This window comes from Dipteris shenzhenensis, unplaced genomic scaffold (genome assembly GCF_047967505.1).
Source record: "Dipteris shenzhenensis isolate YYH24624 ecotype China unplaced genomic scaffold, Dip_SZ_1.0 scaf0106, whole genome shotgun sequence".
Lineage (NCBI taxonomy): Eukaryota > Viridiplantae > Streptophyta > Polypodiopsida > Gleicheniales > Dipteridaceae > Dipteris > Dipteris shenzhenensis.
The window spans coordinates 5,649-25,063 of NW_028239412.1; the positions used below are offsets into that span (position 1 = coordinate 5,649).

The 19,415-nt window shown below is 48.9% G+C and overlaps 1 protein-coding gene and 4 non-coding genes across 5 annotated transcripts; 2 read left to right on the plus strand and 3 right to left on the minus strand.

The window, feature by feature from the left end:
* Window positions 1-234: 234 nt before the first annotated feature.
* TRNAS-GGA (transfer RNA serine (anticodon GGA)) lies at window positions 235-318 on the plus strand. Its single transcript has one exon. It is a non-coding gene; the product is annotated as a tRNA-Ser (tRNA).
* Window positions 319-1,421: 1,103 nt separating this feature from the next.
* LOC147879045 (Ribosomal protein S7p/S5e family protein) lies at window positions 1,422-2,141 on the minus strand (the record flags this gene model as incomplete). The annotated part of the gene is given in 1 exon segment (XM_087372343.1): window positions 1,422-2,141. A coding segment is annotated over 1 exon segment (720 nt), but the record flags the coding sequence as incomplete, so codon positions are not given.
* Window positions 2,142-16,536: 14,395 nt separating this feature from the next.
* Window positions 16,537-16,610, minus strand: TRNAP-UGG (transfer RNA proline (anticodon UGG)). The gene has a single exon. It is a non-coding gene; the product is annotated as a tRNA-Pro (tRNA).
* Window positions 16,611-17,372: 762 nt separating this feature from the next.
* On the plus strand, window positions 17,373-17,443 carry TRNAG-UCC (transfer RNA glycine (anticodon UCC)). The gene has a single exon. It is a non-coding gene; the product is annotated as a tRNA-Gly (tRNA).
* Window positions 17,444-18,340: 897 nt separating this feature from the next.
* TRNAR-UCG (transfer RNA arginine (anticodon UCG)) lies at window positions 18,341-18,414 on the minus strand. The gene has a single exon. It is a non-coding gene; the product is annotated as a tRNA-Arg (tRNA).
* Window positions 18,415-19,415: the final 1,001 nt, after the last annotated feature.

Genomic DNA, 19,415 nt, shown 5'->3' on the forward strand with positions numbered 1-19,415 from the left:
GCATGTCAAAGGTAATCAACTCTCTCGCCACACTTACTCTGTCCGCAATCTAGCCCAACGCTGTTTCATCTAGTTCGTACTAAACGAATGTCCAAACTTATCCAAATCTAGTTGTTCGTCTCATGGACAGCAATCCCGTTTCGGGCTAGCGTGTTTTTGCCTTTGGCGTTGAAGTGGTCAAATACGGCTTTCTTGATGAGACCACGCTGCCGGCCGGCATTCTCTGGCAAGTGAGGAGGAGTGTCCGAGTGGCCGAAGGAGCACGATTGGAAATCGTGTATGCGCGTAGCATCGTGGGTTCGAATCCCACCTCCTCCGTCGAGTCAAGAGCTGGCTGCTTATTGAAACAGCATGAGACAGTTCGGTTATGAGTTCCAAATCGAAATCAAATGTCCGGTTGCTTCGCATAGTAGCTTCGCATAAAAGAAAAGTCGGGCTACCTTACCCGTTAGGGTTACTTACTCCGATAGGACGTGTTTGTAAAGGGTTGATCGAGGGTGCGTCGCCATTGGACCTTCTTGTCTCCGTACCTTCCGTACCTCGCACCTGGGAGCGGCCTCAGCCTCGTGCTGAGTTCCGCTACGGTGTGATGTATAGAGCGTACGATCAGATTACGAAGCTCCAAGCGGAGAAGATCCTCCTTCTCACTGAGTGAAAGATCTAGGGTGTCTTCGAGAGAAGACTCCCGAACGAGTTCTTGGAAGCCGCCTCTTTGGCAAGAGACGGTAATTATGCTACCAACCATAAGAATGTAGTGCTGGGAAGAATTTCGTAAGGAATTGCGTAAGAATTGCGTATTTATTCTAGTGGATGCGGCTTTTCTTCGGCTGGCCGGCTAGCCGCACCCACCCAATAGTTGAAGTTGGCTCTCACTCCGGCGAGGAGGCATAAAGCCAGCCGGCATAAAGCCCCTCTCGTCTCTGTTCTCATTCTCGGGAATCCGGGAGCGTTGGCTCTCACTCCCCTTCATGGAACTCTCGTATCTGTTGAATCATGTTGGGGGAGCGTTGGCTCTCACTCCCTCTCGTCTCTGTTCTCATCTGAGGGGGGCCACCATTGACTCTCGCCTCCTCTCGAAAAAACTCTGTTCTCATCCGCCCCCGCCACCATTGACTTTCGCCCTCGCCCCCATTGACTCCCGCTCTGTTCTTCATCTGTCTAGGGCTAGCAGGCATGGCCGGTTCTTTCGGCTGTAGCCTGCTGCTCGACTCACTGGAGAATTCAGCTGCCATCTTTGCTAGCCGCACCCACCCAATAGTAAAGAGGAAGGAAAAGCCGGGAGGGGGGATTTCTGTTGCCCCCCCGCTCGAGGCTTCTCCGCCGAAGTCAAACCCGTAATTTTCCACTGATGAATCACCAATTACTCAATCCTGCGACGGTGTGTGCTGCTAAAGTGTCTAACGGCTCTTGACCCTAGCTCATTACATGTTTTCAATAGTTCGCCACCGTCTATAATGCGCGAAACTCTTATTGGCCTCCGCCGGTTTATGAAGATCATCCCTTCTTTCACGAACATTTCCCTTTCCTCAATAAGCATCCGGTATCTCAGCAGATAAACATTAATCCAAGCTCTAGCTATTTCCGCTCATAGTACGGCATTTGACAGCTGCTTCCATGATCCGACGAAAAGCTAAGGTTTCTTGACGTTCTTTGGCAATAATCTTGGGTACATCGTGAGTAGTCCCTGCGATTCTTACTTTTTTGACTTCGCGAGTAGGCTTGACATTCCCTATGGCGTTAGCCGGAAGTGTGATAACATGAGCATCGGGTTTAGTTCAAAAAGGACGAGGAAAAGTTTAGGAAACAATAACACGAGATTTCGTTCTCTTACCATCAATCATACAAAAGTTGACTAATTTCTTGATTAATTTTCTTTGTTTACCACCCACCTTCCAGATATAGCTTAATCTTTCCGAGCAATTGTATGTGCTTTCCCTACGGCCCCCCCTGGGTCTGGATGACAAAAGCCCTGCTAGATGGGCGCAGAAATAGTTGCAATGGGATCAAAGCGGATGGCTTTCTGTTCCGAAAGTTCCCACCGGTCGTTCTGAAAGTCTTCCCGGGGGGTTAAACCAGTCCAGGGATGATGAGCAAAAAAAGCAACCATTCCCTGATTTGACCTTTTTATTCGTATCGAATTTTTAGGTTTTTCTGTACCATATTTCAATCTGCCTCATTTTCGACCCGGTATTCCCTACGAATCTTTGACTCCTCAAATACGATGGTAATTCACACCTGACAAATCTTTCACTCTACCTCCTCTAACCATAACCGCAGGATGCTCCTACGAATTATGACCCTCGCCAGGAGTGTGAGCAATTATATTCCTTCGATTGCTTGAACGTACTTTGGCTATCTTGCATGAAGCTAGATTAGGTTTTTTTAGTGTTCTTGTCGAAACACGCGGGCGTACCCCAAACTTTTAAAGACATTAATTCGAAGCTCAAGTACGTGTTTTGCGACGTTTTGCCTCTCTACAATGACGAAGCAATTGATTTATGGTAGGCGTATCTCGCAATCTGGGTTTTTCCTTCTGCGTACGGCCCTAACAAGCTGCCAAGCGTTCATCATGCATCTGCCTTGTTGGAGCTTGACTTTCCAACTAAAATACAAACACTCGGATATACAAATATCCGGTGGATAGAAAATGAACATGAATGGAATACGTAAAGCGTCCATCGTTATACCAGACTCTTCCGAGTCTCTCTGCTTCCTGCTTGGAAATTAGTATATCGTTGAACTGCTTTGCGCGGTAAGGGATTTCCAAAGAGCGGTTTAATAAAACTCGCCCCGCCCATTTCAGATATCAAAATCTGTGTCCATTGAATCTCCGGAGCTGCTCTCGTCGGTGTCCGTATCCGGCGGGAATACTATTTCTTCAAGCCCGAAGAGCTGCTCGTACCCGCGTAGAGCTTGGTCGACATTCTCCACTATTGGCTCCAGCACCCGGAGCATTTGGCTTTGGCTCTCGGGCAAAGGTCCCCCGATAAATTCGGTCAAACCGGCGCGCGCCGCCCCGGAGGAAGATAATATCGCCTCCACCTGTTGCCGGGTCTCAGGATTATCCTGCCCCGTGGCGGATAGCTCAACGCTAGGAAGAGTATAATGCGCCAGGTTAGTGAAAGCCTGGTTTGACCTTAGATTCTCGAGCTCGCTTACCCCTGCCGTCTCCCCCCTGTACCGCAACTCTTCCACTATACTATCGACGCCTCGCCTATCCTCGGCGATATTTTCCTGCACGAGGCGAGCGATTTCCTGCGGCGTCGCCTCGGGTTCCTGCGGGTCGTCGCCCTCCGGGGCCTCCTGGCCTGGCCGGCTGCCATTGCCGGTGGGATCTTGCCCCCTATCGCAAGAAGCAGTGCGAGCGCCCACCGCGTCGGCAATAATAGTAGCAGTCACCGCTAGAAGCCAACACAATAGAGGCAGGGGATCCGCCGCCAGTATGGACCGGAGTGCGGCGATTGCCAGCCGCCCAGCTTGTGTTCTAGTGACGAGTGAAGCGGAGGAAGGGGCCTTCGGATCTTTTCCTCTGGAACCCCCCCCTCCAAAGCAGCAAAATATCATAACGACCAAGAGTCGCCGCCATCCTTTCCAAGGACTGGCCGAATCGAAATAGCGGAATTCTTAAGCCATCTCCATCGGTTCGGGAACCACACGCTTCTCCGAATCATCGTAACACACTTCCACATATCCACTTGACAAAAAGTCTTTTCATAATGAATGACCCTCAGAACCATAATCGGTTAATGTACAGCATGAATCGGGATAATTAGATAAATAAAAACCAAACGTATCCCACATTTCTCGCTCCCACCAGCCGGCTGATGGAGATGTACTGATTACCAAACTTGCAGAAGTAATTTCATCTACACCGATTTGAGCACGAATGCATAAGTTATATTGAATGCTTGGTGAATTATAAACTACTTTGGATCTACGTTCTTGAGAAGGATAATCAGCGGAACGAATATCGATCGAAATTTCGAGACGTGTATTAGTGTGATATCTTAGAAACCACAATAATTGGGGTGGGCAGTCCGGGGTGGTGTACGGTATGCTTTCTTTCCTTGATGTTCGAAATTGATGTATCCGTTGGGGAATCGATGGAATAATAGCAAATTGTTCCAGTGGACGGCGAGCCATGATGAATTGAAGGGTTTCCTAGAAAATTACAGGCGTTGGCAAAGCCAACACGAGGTCTGTTCTTGATATTCATGGCAGTTGGCGGGTTATCCCAACACGGGAATCGAACCCGTGTCTTCGACATTCAAAGACGATGAATATAGTTCGTCTTCCGTGAATTTAGACACGTACAATCCAACCGTTCCAACCTTTAGGTCTTGGAGGAAGTTGCTTCGCGCGTTGATGGTCTGGAAAGGTTTCACCGTTCTGTGTGGATCAATATGCCAGGCGCCTATCAGATGCCAGACTCGCCCGTTCCTGGTTTCAAGCCCCAGGTCAGGGGAAATGAATGTCCTCCTTTCATGTTTTGAAGCTTACAACCAGTCGAAAATAGTTCTTCCGGTGATGTACGTGACGACTAGCTACACTACCTTGGATTGGACGGAAGGGAGCTCCAGTTCCTCGCCTAAAGCAGGCTCAGGGATAGACAGAGCGTTTTCGAAATGCAGGGTTTCTGCTGGCAAGTCCTGCAAGCAAGAAGTTTTCTTGCTAGCCTAGCTGCTAACCAGAGCCCCAGCCACTTTCAAGAGTTTTCTCGCTAGCCGCATGGAAGTTGGCCAGAAGGAGATTTTCACCTGGCTAAGAAGCTTGCCGTTGCCACCTCGCAAGCAAAAAGTTTTCTTGCTAGCCCTTCATGCATGTTGGCCAAGCGGAGATTCCTATCCGGCTAAAAAGCTTGCCGTTGCCACCTTGCAAAACAAAAAGCAGTTTCCACAACGACTGCTGAAAAGAATTCCTACATGAAGTGGATGCGGCTTTTCTTCGGCTGGCCGGCAGGCCGCACCCACACGATAGTGAGATTGATCTGAAGAAGCTAGAGAAGGAAAAGCAGAGGGCTCCGCTCCCATACTTCCCGGCAACCCCTCCTTTCTTTCTAGTTGGAAATTTGGGTATAATAGTAGGCTAGCCAGCTATGCCGGTTTCTGGCTCTTGGCCCTTTGCTAGAACCCGCTAACGCTAGGCTCCGTTTCGAGAGCGCAATGAATTTTCCCACGCATCCGGCAAGGGATCCACCAAGAAGCCGCTGGGATATTTATGGCAGTTTCTTGAGAGGAAAAAGGCTTCGTCGGCACCAAAGGGTAAGGCCGGGGGGACTCGCACAGATTCCCCGAAAAGAGAGAAAGCACGGGGCACTCCGGGGCACTCCACCTGCCTTACGGTTACATAGGGTCAGCCGTCTTTCTAGGCCATAAGAATATATGGCGGGCGACTAGGCCATAGCCTCCCGCTGGACCCACCACCAGGGAGGACTCATTCCACACAGTAATGCATGGGTTGAGCGGCGATCCAAGACTTCCTGTTTCAGTGTTTTATCATCCAACTAACGAATCTCGCATTTGAATGGAGATTTCTGATAACTTGAACATGCAACACAGCCACTAGTACTAGTCATTGAACCAAGGACAGCAGCGTTACGTACGTACCTACTGGTTTTAAGGCCGCATCCGAGCTAGCTCATTTGTGTTCTGAAAATGATGTAGGGTGAGGGCTCTTCATGAACTTATCTAGAGCTGAGGGCTCTTTACTTCAGAAGGGAGGGTCTCCTTAATGGGGGGGGTCTCCTTCTTTATCCCCCGAGCTAGAATGAACCAGTTGTTACTGGTGATAGAGAACTGGCAATTCTTTGGCGGAATGTAGCCGGATTTTTCTGTACTTCTTCACTCAATAGCTTTTGCTCCTTGATACTCTCAAGTATGTGTGGTTCGATTCTTTCAGGGAGCTGCTTTTCATATTAAGCGATCTGTGTCAAAGGGATCTAGTCCGGGAACCCATTGACCGCCGCAAAGATGACCACAATCTGTCATTCGATAGGGATCGGGGGATATTATGGTTATTTAGGTACCTCAGTAAGCCTAGCGCCGCGATGTGGCGAATACTAAGTAGCAGGATCGAGGTCTGACCCAAATTACGCAGAAGCGGCAACTTCACGATATTATGCCGGCTCCAATTTTGAGGTGCCACGAGGTGCTTTCATAGCTTTCGGCTAAGCAGCAGACCCAACGCAACTAACGAGTAATCCTACGTTAATAGCAGGCCGAACTCCGCGGTAGAAGAGTTCAGTTTCCGAGAAGATTTATCCATCTGTAGTGAGAATGACATTGGTAGGAATATAAGCAGAAACGTCTCCAGCTTATGTTTCAGTGACGAGTGAAGCGATCGAGCTGCCTGCACCAGTCTAGTCCAACCTTTTGGCGGCTCTTTCCGATAAACAGAGATATGAATGGAGGACATCTCCGAGGGAAACCTCACAACCTGGTAGTCAACGTAACGATAATGACATTTATCAATATGCCACTGATTACTTACTGGGATCATCATAGATGATTGATGCGTGCATTCCATGATCCCTAGAAGACTCTCCCGTAGCACGACCAGGATATAGTGCCGGGAATTACAGAGGAGCAGAATCCAGAGCCATGGCTGCGACAATAATGGAATATTCCAAAGCACCGGCTTCCGGGAGAATCTTAACTAATTATGCCACAGTTGAGCGTTTCTATCCAATCGCTACGTACACACGAAACAATCTTTCACTATCGGAGGTGCCCTGTGCGTTGATTGGTTTCTAGTTCGGAATGGTATCAATAGCTGTAGCAGTCTTTCCCGTTTGTCAGTCGCCGATTGTCGGTTCTCATTAACCACGACCTATAGGAACCAGGCTATCCACCGCTTTTAACCCCGTTTACATAGGTTCGTGGACAGATTTACGTGCAATAATCCCAGGGACTTTAACTTCTACACGTCTCCATTCTACCGCGCTCAAAGATAGGGTCAAGCTTCTGCCGAGGAGGAGTGATCGTAGTTGTGCTCTCCGAACCGTGCGGAATAGTCGCCCATTACACGGCTCTCTAACTTGACTTTATCTGGGTCTTGTTCAACCCTAAAGGCCGAAGGGGAGGTGGAAACTCCCTCACAAGCTCCCCCCGTGGCCCTTTCTTCCCCGGGGACCTTGGAAAACGCGCTTCGCGGTTTCCCGAAGTCCACGGGAAGTGGCTGAAAAGTGTAGTCAGGTAAAACTTGCTTGCCTCTTTGTTATTTCGTTTCGAAGGGCATGACAAATGCATAGGCTCCTTTCCTTCTACTTGGCATTCGCCAAGTGCTTTCCCATTGCTAGGTTCTTAAGAGGTAGGCAGGTGGTATGGGCCCTCTGACTTCTTTCCAGGGCTTTCCTCCCGCTGAGGATCTCGCCGGTGCTACCTGCAGATGGTTGGGACCATACATAAAAGAAAGGTCCTACGTTTTTGGCAAACTGGGATGTCGTTCAGTCTTCCGTCCCCAATATATAGGTAATCCGCTCCCCGCAGGCTCCAAGGTGCCACTCCAAAAGGGCCTGACCATGATGTGCCTATGGCAGGCAGAGAGCATATCCGCGTCTATCTGGCCGGGGGCATGGTCACCCGAAAAAGACTCCGATTCGCCAGCCTTCGGCCTCATCTCTCACCAAACCACCGGGCTTGCACGATGATCTTCATCCGTCTGAGACGTTTCGCCTTCAATCGTGCTTTTGCGACATGCTATGGTCCCGGCCTCCCTTCGCGGGTTCTGGTGAGTCCCATGCCTGTATGCCATTCCGGCCTCGCATTTTTTGACCGCAGATGATCCAACGGCCGCCCCACCTTTTCCATCAATAGATACTCCTGACGCATCAACTACACAACCTGACATGGCCTTTCCTACAGGAACATCCACAATAGATCCAGTGCGCTTGACCATATCTCCTTCTTTAATGGCAGTATCACTACCAGATACGACAATTCCTACATTCTCATTCTCAGAATTCAAGGCCATTCCTTTCACACCGCTGGCAAATTCTACCATTTCCCCCGCTTGAATCTTGTTCGATCCATAAACACGTGCAATTCCATCCCCAACCGGTACCACTCAACCGATCTCATCCACTGGCAATTTGGTGTAGTAGTTGGTAATTCTTTCTTCTGAGATAGTAGATAGTTATTCCGTTGCTCTAGCTTTAAATAATCTCATTCTCCTCCTCCTCCGTCGAATCCTTTTCCTCGGTGCTTTATATCCAGGGCAGTTTCCTATATTTGTGGCAGTTTCTAGTTATCCCCCATTTTATGCTGCTGAAAATCCGGGAAAATACAAATCGATCGATATCAAAAGCGCAGGGAAATTGATTGAATGCTGAAAATCCCGGGGAGATACAGATTGATCGATATCAGCTGATGAAAAGAAATCACCCTGAATGACTAAAAATGGCTCTGGATCCGCAGACATTCACTCAGTAAATGGCTAAGAAGCCGCAGGCAATCCGCTCAGACACTTCAGTGAATCCCGCCCCGCTCAGTGAATCGCTCAAAAGCCACAGACAATCCGCTCAGAATTCGCATACAATTTCTCTGTCAATCGCTCGCTGCAGGCAATCGCTCTGAAGCCCCGGCCGCTCTGAAACCTCAGGCATCCGCTTTTTCTTTGTGATGCACAGAGAATTGGGGGTCTAGAGGTATATTGCCCCGATTATCCGGTTTTACTGAGTGATTTCTTGATATTCACAGATAAGGGGTTTGGTTTCGGAAGAGGTTGTGGCGTTGTTCCGGGATGCGCGCCTTCAATATCTCATTCCCAAGCTGGGATTGTTACCTTTTTTCTTAAAAAGGTAGGGGCGAAGCAGGAAAGCGCGTAGCGCTTACCCCGCCTTCTCGAGAAGGAAGGCGCTTAGGAGAAAGCGCTTACCCTTCCCTTGCTTCCTCGGTATCCATTCCCTGCTGGCTTGCTATCCATCCCCTGCTGGCTTCCTCTAGGCGCTTAGCCGCTTTCCCTTCCCTGCCGGCTCCAGCTAGAATGAAGGCTTTTCCCCACAGAGTGGTCTACAGGGATGAAAGCGAAGGGAGGGCTCCATTATCCAAGCCCCTAAGCCTTCCCCCGCTTCGCCACAGTGCCCCGGGATGCCTTCGCTCGGTACTAGTCCCACTTCCTTCCTTCCACGCTTTTCCTTCCAACCCTTGCCTTTCACTCCCTTCGCCACAGTGCCCCGGGATGCCTTCGCTTGGGACTAGTCACACACCCAGAATCTTTTTAAGGATTCTTTTTAGCCTTCTTTCTATTCTACGGAATTTCACTCCAAATAAGCCTTTTCCTTGCTTCGCCTGTAACCTCTTTTCAGGTCCTTGCGCTTCCCCTTCGCTTCCGTTAAGTACCCCTTAGGGGATTCGGTAGGCAACACTCCTTCGCCCTTTACCATAGCTTGCCTGGGATTCATTCCAGTACATTTAGAGTATTCCCCACTCCTACCCTATCCTATAACTCTATACTAATGCCCCTGTAACTTATCGTATTCACCATTCCCCCCAACCATGTTTTCCCTCCGGGTAGGGGACTTTACTTCCTACTGGCTATTACCAATAGGATGCACTGGAAAAGAAAATCCCCGTTTCCTATATTTATTTGGGGACCAGGGTCAGCCTTCCTTCCCCCAGGTTGGGCGCCTGCTACTAACTGACTCCACGAGGCATGCTCGGGTCTCCCTGCGTCTATTTCAACGATCAGTTACACGCTAAGGTATATAGCCCTACTGGTTGGAGCCTGCCTCGCCGACTCCCGACAGTCTCCTCTGTCTCCTCGACAGTCTTCCGTTGCAATCGGGCTGCTATGCGTATCTTTCACCGACTAGTTGCGCATGCTAAGGATTAAAGCGGCCTCTCCCTCACCAAAAGGGTACCTCCCGTCGGCCTTGGCCTGCATGCCTTACTAGCTCCCGGCAGTTTCCGGGTTGTGTTACAGCCGAGCCAACCTCGTGTTCTTCACGACCAGCTACTCTGCCAAGGTATAAACCAACCAGCTTTTACTCCAACCTGAGCAGGAGTCGATAGCCAATTATGCCTCCTATATCGACCTTTTTAAGAATCGATTCTTAGCAATAAGACTACTGTTTTATCATCTGTGGATAAAATCGTTGATTTCTTCTTAGTAAATGAAACGATGTAGCATTTTCATCCTTGTTAGTTGAACGGTAGGCGGGCACACATGCCGGCTTTCTTCCGAGTCAATGAAACGATGTGGCACTGAAGAGGATTTGAACTTCCCGAGAATGAGAACAGGCTTCTTGGTAAAGCAAGCCATTCTATATACGAAATTTCCGTTGCCGGGGCAGAAAGAAAGAAAAAGCATTGTGAGGGAGGGGAGTGGGCGGAAGACTTTGAGCGTGTGGGCGGGAGGTGCCTTACCCTTCCAACTTTAATCCTTACCTTCCAAAGGGATCTCTAGCTGTAGAAAGTCTTGGCTGGTTCCCCTCATAAACCTGTCCAAATAGGTCATAACCTGCTTCTTTTCACTCGTGCGGGTAAGAAAGAGCAGCCCGTCATTCTCTAGGCTGAGGGGGATACCTATTCTGGCCTGGATCATCTTATCCACTAGGTACATAAGGAGGACCAGCTCATGAGATGCCAATGCTCTAGAGGTTAGCAATCCTTCGTGATAACTGCTCCTGTGCCTGCTGGTAAGGCTTTCCTCCTCCGACCTTCCATAGTAAGGGCCAGTATATCTTATCTCTCTGCTTTTTCTTTCTTTCTCGGGATTTTCGGCTCTCCCTATACCTCTCAATGGGTAGCTGAAGAACTTCGCCGCTTGCAGGGGCTTTTGGCAAGCAAGCAAGCCATTCTATATACGAGATTTCCGGGGGAAGGGAGGGTGAAACTAGTGACTCTCCACCATCAACCAATCAGCAATGAAATGCCCGGGGAAAAACGGTTCCTATCATGGAATCGATTAACAACATCGCCAAGGCTCACGGAGGTGTATCTGTATCTGGTGGGGTGGGGGAACGTACTCGTGAGGGTAATGATCTTTACATGGAAACGAAAGAATCGAAAGTTACTAATGAACAAGATATATCAGAATCGAAGGTGGCTCCAGTTCATGGTCAGATGAATGAACCACCAGGAGCTCGTATGAGAGTCGGTTCAACTGCTCCGACAATGGCTGAATATTCCCGAGATGTCAACAAGCAAGATGTCCTTTTATCCATCGACAACACATTTCGTTTCGTCCAAGCAGGATCAGAAGTTTCTGCTTTATCGGGTAGAATGCCTTCCGCCGTGGGTCATCAACCAACTCCTAGTACAGAAACGGGATCCCCACAAGAAAGAATTACTTCCACCAAGGAAGGATCGACAACTTCTATTCAAGCTGTTTATGTACCTGCAGATGATTCGACTGACCCAGCTCCTGCTACAACATCCGCACACCCAGATGCTACTACTGTGCTTTCGAGAGGACTAGCAGCTAAAGGTATTTATCCGGCTGCGGATCCCTTGGATTCGACTTCAACCACGTCACAACCCTGGATTGTGGGTGAGGAGCATTACGAAACCGCACAAGGGGGAAGGCAGCGGGGAATCGGAGAACAAAATCCGAAAGGCCGCCCGCCGGCGAGGATTCAGTTGGGGAATCCCGTCCCGAGAATTTCACATTCGACAGACCGATGAACCAGGCTATCTCTAAAGGGAAGGTTTGATTCACACTAGGGACATTAATAAGCCTGGATATTTCCCTCGATTGAAAAAGAAGCTATAGGAAAGGCCGGCGTACATCCAACACCTTCCTAACGACAGCCATCCACATACCAACCTTCGGCATCGACCCATACTTCCCATGAAGGACTGGTGGACCTCCGTGACAGTGAATCAGTGGTAGAACTCGGAAGGCCTGAAAGGTTGGGCGAAACGCTTCGCGTTTTCCCGTGGGCTCGGTGGAAAAACCGGCAGTAGACCTCGGCATCCCACCATAATTCCTCAATGAAGGGGGCTGGAGAGTTATCAGCTAAAATCCAGGGGTTTGAAGGGGTCCAGTCGAGTGAAGCACTGGGGCAGTGATCCAGTAGCATAGGGTTGTTGGAGGCAGGCAGGGGCCTTTAACCTCTATAGGCATGAAGAAGAAAAAACCACAACCCTGGATGATTCTTCCTGAAGTTCCAAAGAATGCCCCAACCAGATCGATCTACCCATTTCACGCAATCCGGTCGGTTACGTGTTTTTCATAGCACCCCTCATGTTATGTTACATAAAGATGGATCACCTAAAATCAGTTGAATTCCCAAATTGTGAAAACAACTTTCGCACGATGGCGTCGAGCAGAGCAAATCATCCATCCAGGAAGAACAGGATGTGGTTCTCAAAGAATGCTTTAACACCAGTGTTTCCTTTCCGTACTCCAGTGTTTTTGGGGCATCTCAGTGGTTACACAAAATGGTCAAAACCTTAAAGACTTTAGGATTGTTAGAAATGAATACCTCTTATACGGGTTCCTTAGGAGAGATTAGTTTCTCATGAGTGCTTAAAGAATAGGCAATCGACACTTTCTTTTTCTTAGAAGGGAGTCCCTCATATTCTCATAGCCCTTTTTTTCTAGCTTCCTCTTGTTACATCGCCGCCGTCGCTGCTCTTAACCCTCTCGTAATGTTACGCGGGCAGGGGAGCACTGAAGTGAAATAGCAGGCAGGGGAGCACTATAGTGAGTAGAAATAACGGGCCGGCGAGTATCAAGAGCGGATACGGAAGGGAAGGGGATACGACTTCTGCGTTGTCCATTCGAAATGATCATTTAAGCCTGAGAAATGAGGAATTTCACCAAATCCCGGGCCGGGTGATAGAGGTTCAATGCTTCAACACCCCGAGAAGCATGCTTGGTTTAAAACCAAGCAAGAAAAAGGATCAGAAAAAGGATCAGGATCAGAAAAAGGATCAGAAAAAGGATCCATAGATTGGTTTTCCCCCCAGCACTGATAGCTAAATTGGAGCTACCGGGTTCGAATCCCATTCAGTGCCCTGAAGCATGCATGCACTACACGGAATTCTAGAGATGGAACGATATAGCTCTGGGTCCCACGGAATTGGGTATAATAGAAGGATTAGCTAGGCTTTGCAGGAAGCGGTTCCCTGTAAGCCAATAACGTCTCCTTCGCAACATAGCGATTACTACCACGTATGGCGAGGTTAGAGATCTCCCTCTCCGTACCAATACGAAGCATATGGCCCGCCCCTGCCCTCTTGTGAGGAAAAACAGGAGACTAGTTTAAATGGTAGAACAATGGTCTTTGGATAAAAGACCAAAGGTTAAGGGTTCGAATCCCTCTCCCGTAAACTCTAGTCGTTACCTGCAAAGCTTTTTTCGCCCTGCTTCCGCCCACATCTGGCTGGGTGGGTCACCACGCGGAGCGTTGGGAGCCCGCATCCGTTAGTAATGAGCCCGTTTCTACGTCTCCGGGCTCGCTACCGGATTCGGTAGCCTCGGATTCGTAGGCTCAGGGCGATGCGACAAACCTCGTACAGACATCTCAGAAACAGCCCCAACTTACCTGGCCCCGCTGCCCGCCCCTTCAAGTTAACCAAAACCCTACGCCCCTGCACCGTTGAGTGGAATTGTGTAGAGCCCGGGCCAGCTGCTACTCATTATCCTTATTATTAGTCCTCCCACTATATATTATCCCAAATCCCGTGCTCCGCACATTCCCTTTTTCCTTGCCCTAACCCTTTCCCATTCAACCATAATTCTCTGCTGTTATTGGCATTAAAGCCGAGAAAGCTAGGTAATTTCGTATATAATGTGATGCCTGTTTGAGCCTCCCCCGCCTGTACCTCTGGAAGAGGGGGGAGGTAGCTTTAATTGATTATGCGGAAGCACAAACGTCTACTCGTTGTGGAATCTGAGGTGTAAGGTCAAAGTCTGGATTTCATAATCCCCGTTAAAAACAAATACAAATGAATCCACGAATCAATGTTCACAGATTTCTTCATTTTAGTTCTTGTCATGACACTCCATTTGGTTTTTCTCAGCTTCGCTGAAAGGCTGAGAAAGATATTGAATTGAATGCGGCTTTCGCTCCACCATCCAGATAAAGACTTGACCTTTTTTTTGACCTCAAGAGCTGCTGATACGGGGGGAATCTTCGCCCACCTCCAGCCCTCCATCTAGCCTTTCTGTATAGCTTTTACCAGGTCTTTCATATACCCCGACTAGTCGTGATCCACTGACCGATACTCTCCATACCCGAGACCCTGCTGCCAGATACCCCGAAATACAGCTATCTCTCAACCCATTCCGCCTATCCTATTCGAACTACTTCTAGATAAGATAAAGACTTGACCAAGAGCTTTCCAGCAAGCATCTTTCCCAGGCATCTCTCAGACGTAAACCATTACAGTGACCTTATCTCGATTCCCATACGATTGCCAGCAGATATATGAAGTTAGATTCTAATGATAGCATTTCTAGGCCCTTGGGTTGGCTTCTTCGAGGGCCCTTCGGGCGAGGGTTCTTGCTCCGAGCCCCTAACTGTGGATTCTCACGTAGGGGTTTCTCATCCGCGAGAGATCAGAGCACTTGCGATCATCTCTATTCTACTGGAGGTTTAATGAGGGTGCAACCATCATCAATGAAGGGACGAACCCGCACCACACACGAGGAGCTGCCGAGGAGCTGCCAAGCCCTGTGGCGACCCTTCAACCCGGGACTCGATCCGAAATATCAATTCAACAAATCAGTGTGAAAGATAGACTGGTCCATCACTGATCTTGTAGCTGACTGGATCTCCAACAGAAAATAAAGCTTCACGAAGGAAGAGGCCCTTTTCGTATTCTTGGTTATCTATCTCTGTGCTCTGTGTTCCTTTCGAGAAGTGATCTTGGTTTTGTTGGTTCTCTGCGTCCTTTCTGTTCTTGAAGTTATCCATAATTTTCCTCTCTTCGAATTCGGAGCTGGAATTCTTTTCTCCAATAAGCATCGTATATTACGCCGAATACGGAATCGCTCTGAATTATGCCCAGATTGCGTTGGTGTCACGAAAAGATCAAATCTTTTCCCGTTTCCCGAGTCGTTGGTAAGCCCTCTTGGCTTCATGAAGCCGAAGGCAGGATGTGTCCGTCCAGCGAAGGCATCTTCAGGGTGCCGGAAGGTCGGAACCCTTCACCAACCCCTTACTATTGGGTCGGTCAACCAAGGGTAAAGCCAATCCTGCTGACTATTGAATTGGTTAATCAACGGGAAAGCGAAAGGCCGATCAGAAACAGCACACGGGAAGGGAATCAATGTACCCTGATAGTGCCTCGAATCCAGACACTACCTATATAGGAGATAGCCCTTTGCCAGCTAACGTCGTGCAAACCGGCCGGCAGAGTCGTGTTCAGAAAAAATCGAAGATGCGTTGAGAGGACGGCCGCCTCTTTAACTGTTTTTCGAAATCAAACACTTTAACACGCACGTTGCCAGGGAAGGGGAACATGGAGGGGGAAAAGCAATGATGCTCTACTTGGCCCTTTCTATCTGATAGAAACGGGGTTCAGCGGGGGGGTATCTCCTCATCCGTTTTATCCATGGTGCATCGGATGCTGCTGACTCTCATGTCTGTCCGACATGCCATACCGGTACATCTGTCCGAATGGGCTTGGACCATGCCTCATCTCTTGCACCCGAAAACCCGACTCCTTGTATTCCGTAGCACCCGCCTTTCTTTCTAATAGAGAGGCTAGTAGCAAACAGGGACTGAAGGATTCCGACCCGCCACCAGAAAGGGCAGGGAGCCTAGCGGGTTCCCGCGGGAACTAGCCTTCAAAGACAATGTCCGGCCGTCCAAGAAGCCTGTTAGAGATTTCCCAAGAAGCAGCACTAAATGCCGGAGAGGTAGCACACATACTAAGACTCTGACATCATGCGTTGGTTCTTCCGCGGGAAGGCACAACAATAGCCGAGGGAAAGGGTGGAGGTATGAGCCAGCAGCGGAATACGACACTAAAGGATCGATCTCTTGCGCTTTCGGGCTGACTTCGATGTGCGGTTGAAGAAGCCAGGGACGGAGTTCACTCGACCCGAAACTTCTGGGGAGAGGGGTAGCAGAAGTATTTACTGGTTCTCCAGGGAAATATGTTAGTTTAACAGAAACCACTAAGCTAAGGGATTTCAAATGATTCTTCCTGGGGAATTGGATAATCTCCCGCGCAACATCGATGAAGCCACCACAAAGGCTGCAACCTTACAAGTGGAGGGTCAATGAAAGGGATGGTACTGAATCTTCGTGTAATGGCTCCTAATCGAACTGTTCGGAATTCTGAGGTTCGAGAAATCGTCCCATCTACGAGTAGTGGCCAGGTTGGCATATGGCCCAATCACGCTCCACTTCCTACAGCTTTGGATATGGGAGTCCCGAAGGTACGTCACGATGGAAAGTGGTCCGCAATGGCGTTGATGGGTGGTTTCGCCATGGTAGACAGTAATCAGGTAACAACAAAGGAAAAGAATGGTGGAAAACCCACTTCTTGAGCATTTATCCCGTCTGTAGTAGCTGGGAGATTCCCACGAGTGAAAAGGGGACGGAGCGAAATGTTACCTGCCCAATGGCGGCAGTAATCGAGGTGACAGGATTCGAACCTATGGCCCTCTGTACCCAAAACAGATGCGCTACCAGACTGCGCTACACCTCGTGGGCCATCCCCAGTAATGGTTGAAGGCCGGCTACAGCGATCGATTGGCACTTGGCACCCGATCTCTTATCACTCAATCTCAGGAAAGGAAAAGGGCCATTTGCCTAAAAATTCTTATGTCCCTGCATGCAAGTCGCACGGCCTAGCTTTGTCTTTCGACCGAGATTGGACTGTACGTCTTTCTCACCTTTCATTCAGGGTCAACGTTGGGCCACAAGTGAAGTGCCATGGAATGGTGCAATATTCGAATTTCGATCTCTTCGCGGAAAGAGCGAAATGACGCATTAGCACGAGATGGGCTGATTAATATTAGGCCTACCAACGTGCCTTCTAAGCCCGTGAGGGCAGCCGGGATTTGTCAGAATTTGGAATTTTGTGTTGTTTGAAAAGATTTTACCCCTTCGTTTTTCAGATAAATCACGCTGTCGTTATATATACGTAACTCCTTTTCCAATTGTGGTGATTCGGGGGACCCCATCAAGCCAAGCGTAGCGCGGCAGGTCAATAATTTTTCCATTCCGAATTCTTGTTGGTTTGGCTTGATTGCTCTTGAATCGGAGAGATACGAACGGGAAGTTTTCATCGATAGCGTTCCATGAATTATCGTATATGAAATGAATTGAACACGAATGATCCATCACTCACATTCTACTAGGTGCTTGAGCGGGGCAAAGTCTTTGCGCATGGAAGGCCAAGCCCGCGCCTCGGCCGATTCGTATTATAGGAATGATCTCTTTATAACACCCCGGGAACGAAACTTAGGCGGATATAGATTAACGGTAGATTATCTGCCTTCCAAGCAGAGGATATGGGTTCGATTCCCGTTATCCGCAACTGACAGGTAGGACAAGGGATGGCTACAGGTCATGGCTACGGGAAAACCAAAGGTGCCATTTATTTGAAAAATCTCGTATATAGAACAAACACAAATTAAACCTAATGGTTGGTCATTGTCCTAGCAACCTGGAAGAACACTTCGAAAAAGAAAGCGCTACGTTTTCAAAACTTCGAGCAGTGGGAACAAGTGTGCGAGGGATAACTTCTGACCCGGTATTGTCATTTCTAATATCACTGATTTCTCCAGTGATAGCGGCATACGGTTGGCGGTATACCATTAGGAAGTTCTTCGATGCTTACGACCCTCGTGCAGGGGGTTTCAGCAAGTGACACTCAAGTTGGAGGTGGGGATGCCGAAGGGCTTTAAGTTCGAAACTGATGGGGGGTTAGTGGAGGGAAACGACCGGACCCTCCCTAGCAACTGCCATAGGTTGGTTACCTTAGGGACTCTCCCTAGCGTACTCGCTAACTGACTGGCTTTCGTAGCACTGGACCGGCTAGGCTACCGAGACTCTCGCTAGCACTGGACCTGATAGGCTTACCGGGACTCTCGCTACACTGCTGTAGGTTAGGGACGGAAGGAGCCCACCAACGCTGCTACTGATTGGTTACGGAGCGGACTCTCCCGGCACTGCTATTGGTTACGCCGGGAAAAGAGTTAGCTAATTCGCTTATTTGGCTAAAAACAAGTTCGGAAGCGAGCGGAAGCGAGCGATTAGCGTGGTGAGATTGAGGTTTCCCTTATTTATAAGGTTATCAATGTGGTTGTGATGAAAAGTTTCCGATATTCCGTCGGCAAGGGCGAAGGGTAAAAAGGCGCGCTAAGCGCATTTTTCGACTTTTATTGTTGGCAAATACAACACAAGGATTGAGCCGGAAAGGGGAACGGAGTGTGCACCGAAGAGGACTCGAACCTCTAACCACCTGGTTCGAAGCCAGGTACTCTATCCGATTGAGCTATCGGTGCGGGGGGGGGTGACCCGCGAGGGCCACCCGTGAAAATAATCAATTAATGGAGAACAAGAAACAAGCGGAAATCTTTGATAATAACTAACAAGAGGATTCTAAGGAGAATCAAGATCCGATTTCGTGTGACTTCATGGTGAACATGATCTGCCAGAATCTCTTCCATTCCCGCATGAATATACCGAAATAACATAAGATTTAGCAAAAGCAGAGTTGGAACATTGGTTATAAGAAGAATTGGGACTAAACGAGCTGCAGTACTTCTTTGAGCAGGCCAATAATTTAAGGTTCCTCTGTGAGCTTTCGTTGCCTTTATATTAGAAGCATTTGTTCTGTAATAATGCCATAAACCCCTTAGGATCAAGGAAAGTAGCAAACTGATGACTAAATAGAGATAAATAGGGGCAAATTCATAAATAGGAGGAAAATAAAAAAGAAACACATTTGGCTCGAAATAATCCCATATTCGCACGTCCAACCCCAGGTTTACCTTTTCGGTGATCTCGGTTACGGTGAGTTCCCACTTGATCCCAACTCGTGTCAATAGGGGCAGGATAGGCTGAAGGCCTCGGCGTGAATTTGGAAGCGGGGTTTGCCACAGGGGGGCGAGAGCCCAGTCTATAGCTTCCATCAACTCATCGAACGGCGGTCCGAATTGCACCAAAGGCCTCGCTACCGATTGCATATCCGGCAGGGTGGCGTCACGGATAACAAAAAGGGTTTCCGAGAGCTCACTGAGATCGCCTGGCCCCGGGCGGCCGGGGAAGTTTCTTAGCGTGCCCATGTGTTCGGCGAAGTCGTCCTGTAGAATCCTCAATTTTCCCTTGATACTCGTCGCCATTTGCTCTGTAATCATTCTTCCGTTTCCAGGCATGTCTTGTGGTGTTGGTTATTAAAGCTGGGGATATTCATGGCAGTTTAAGGCTATCCCGGAATCGAACCCGTGGAATGGTGCCGAGGGAAAGTCGATGGTGTGCCAACATGATTCAACCGTTCAACTTG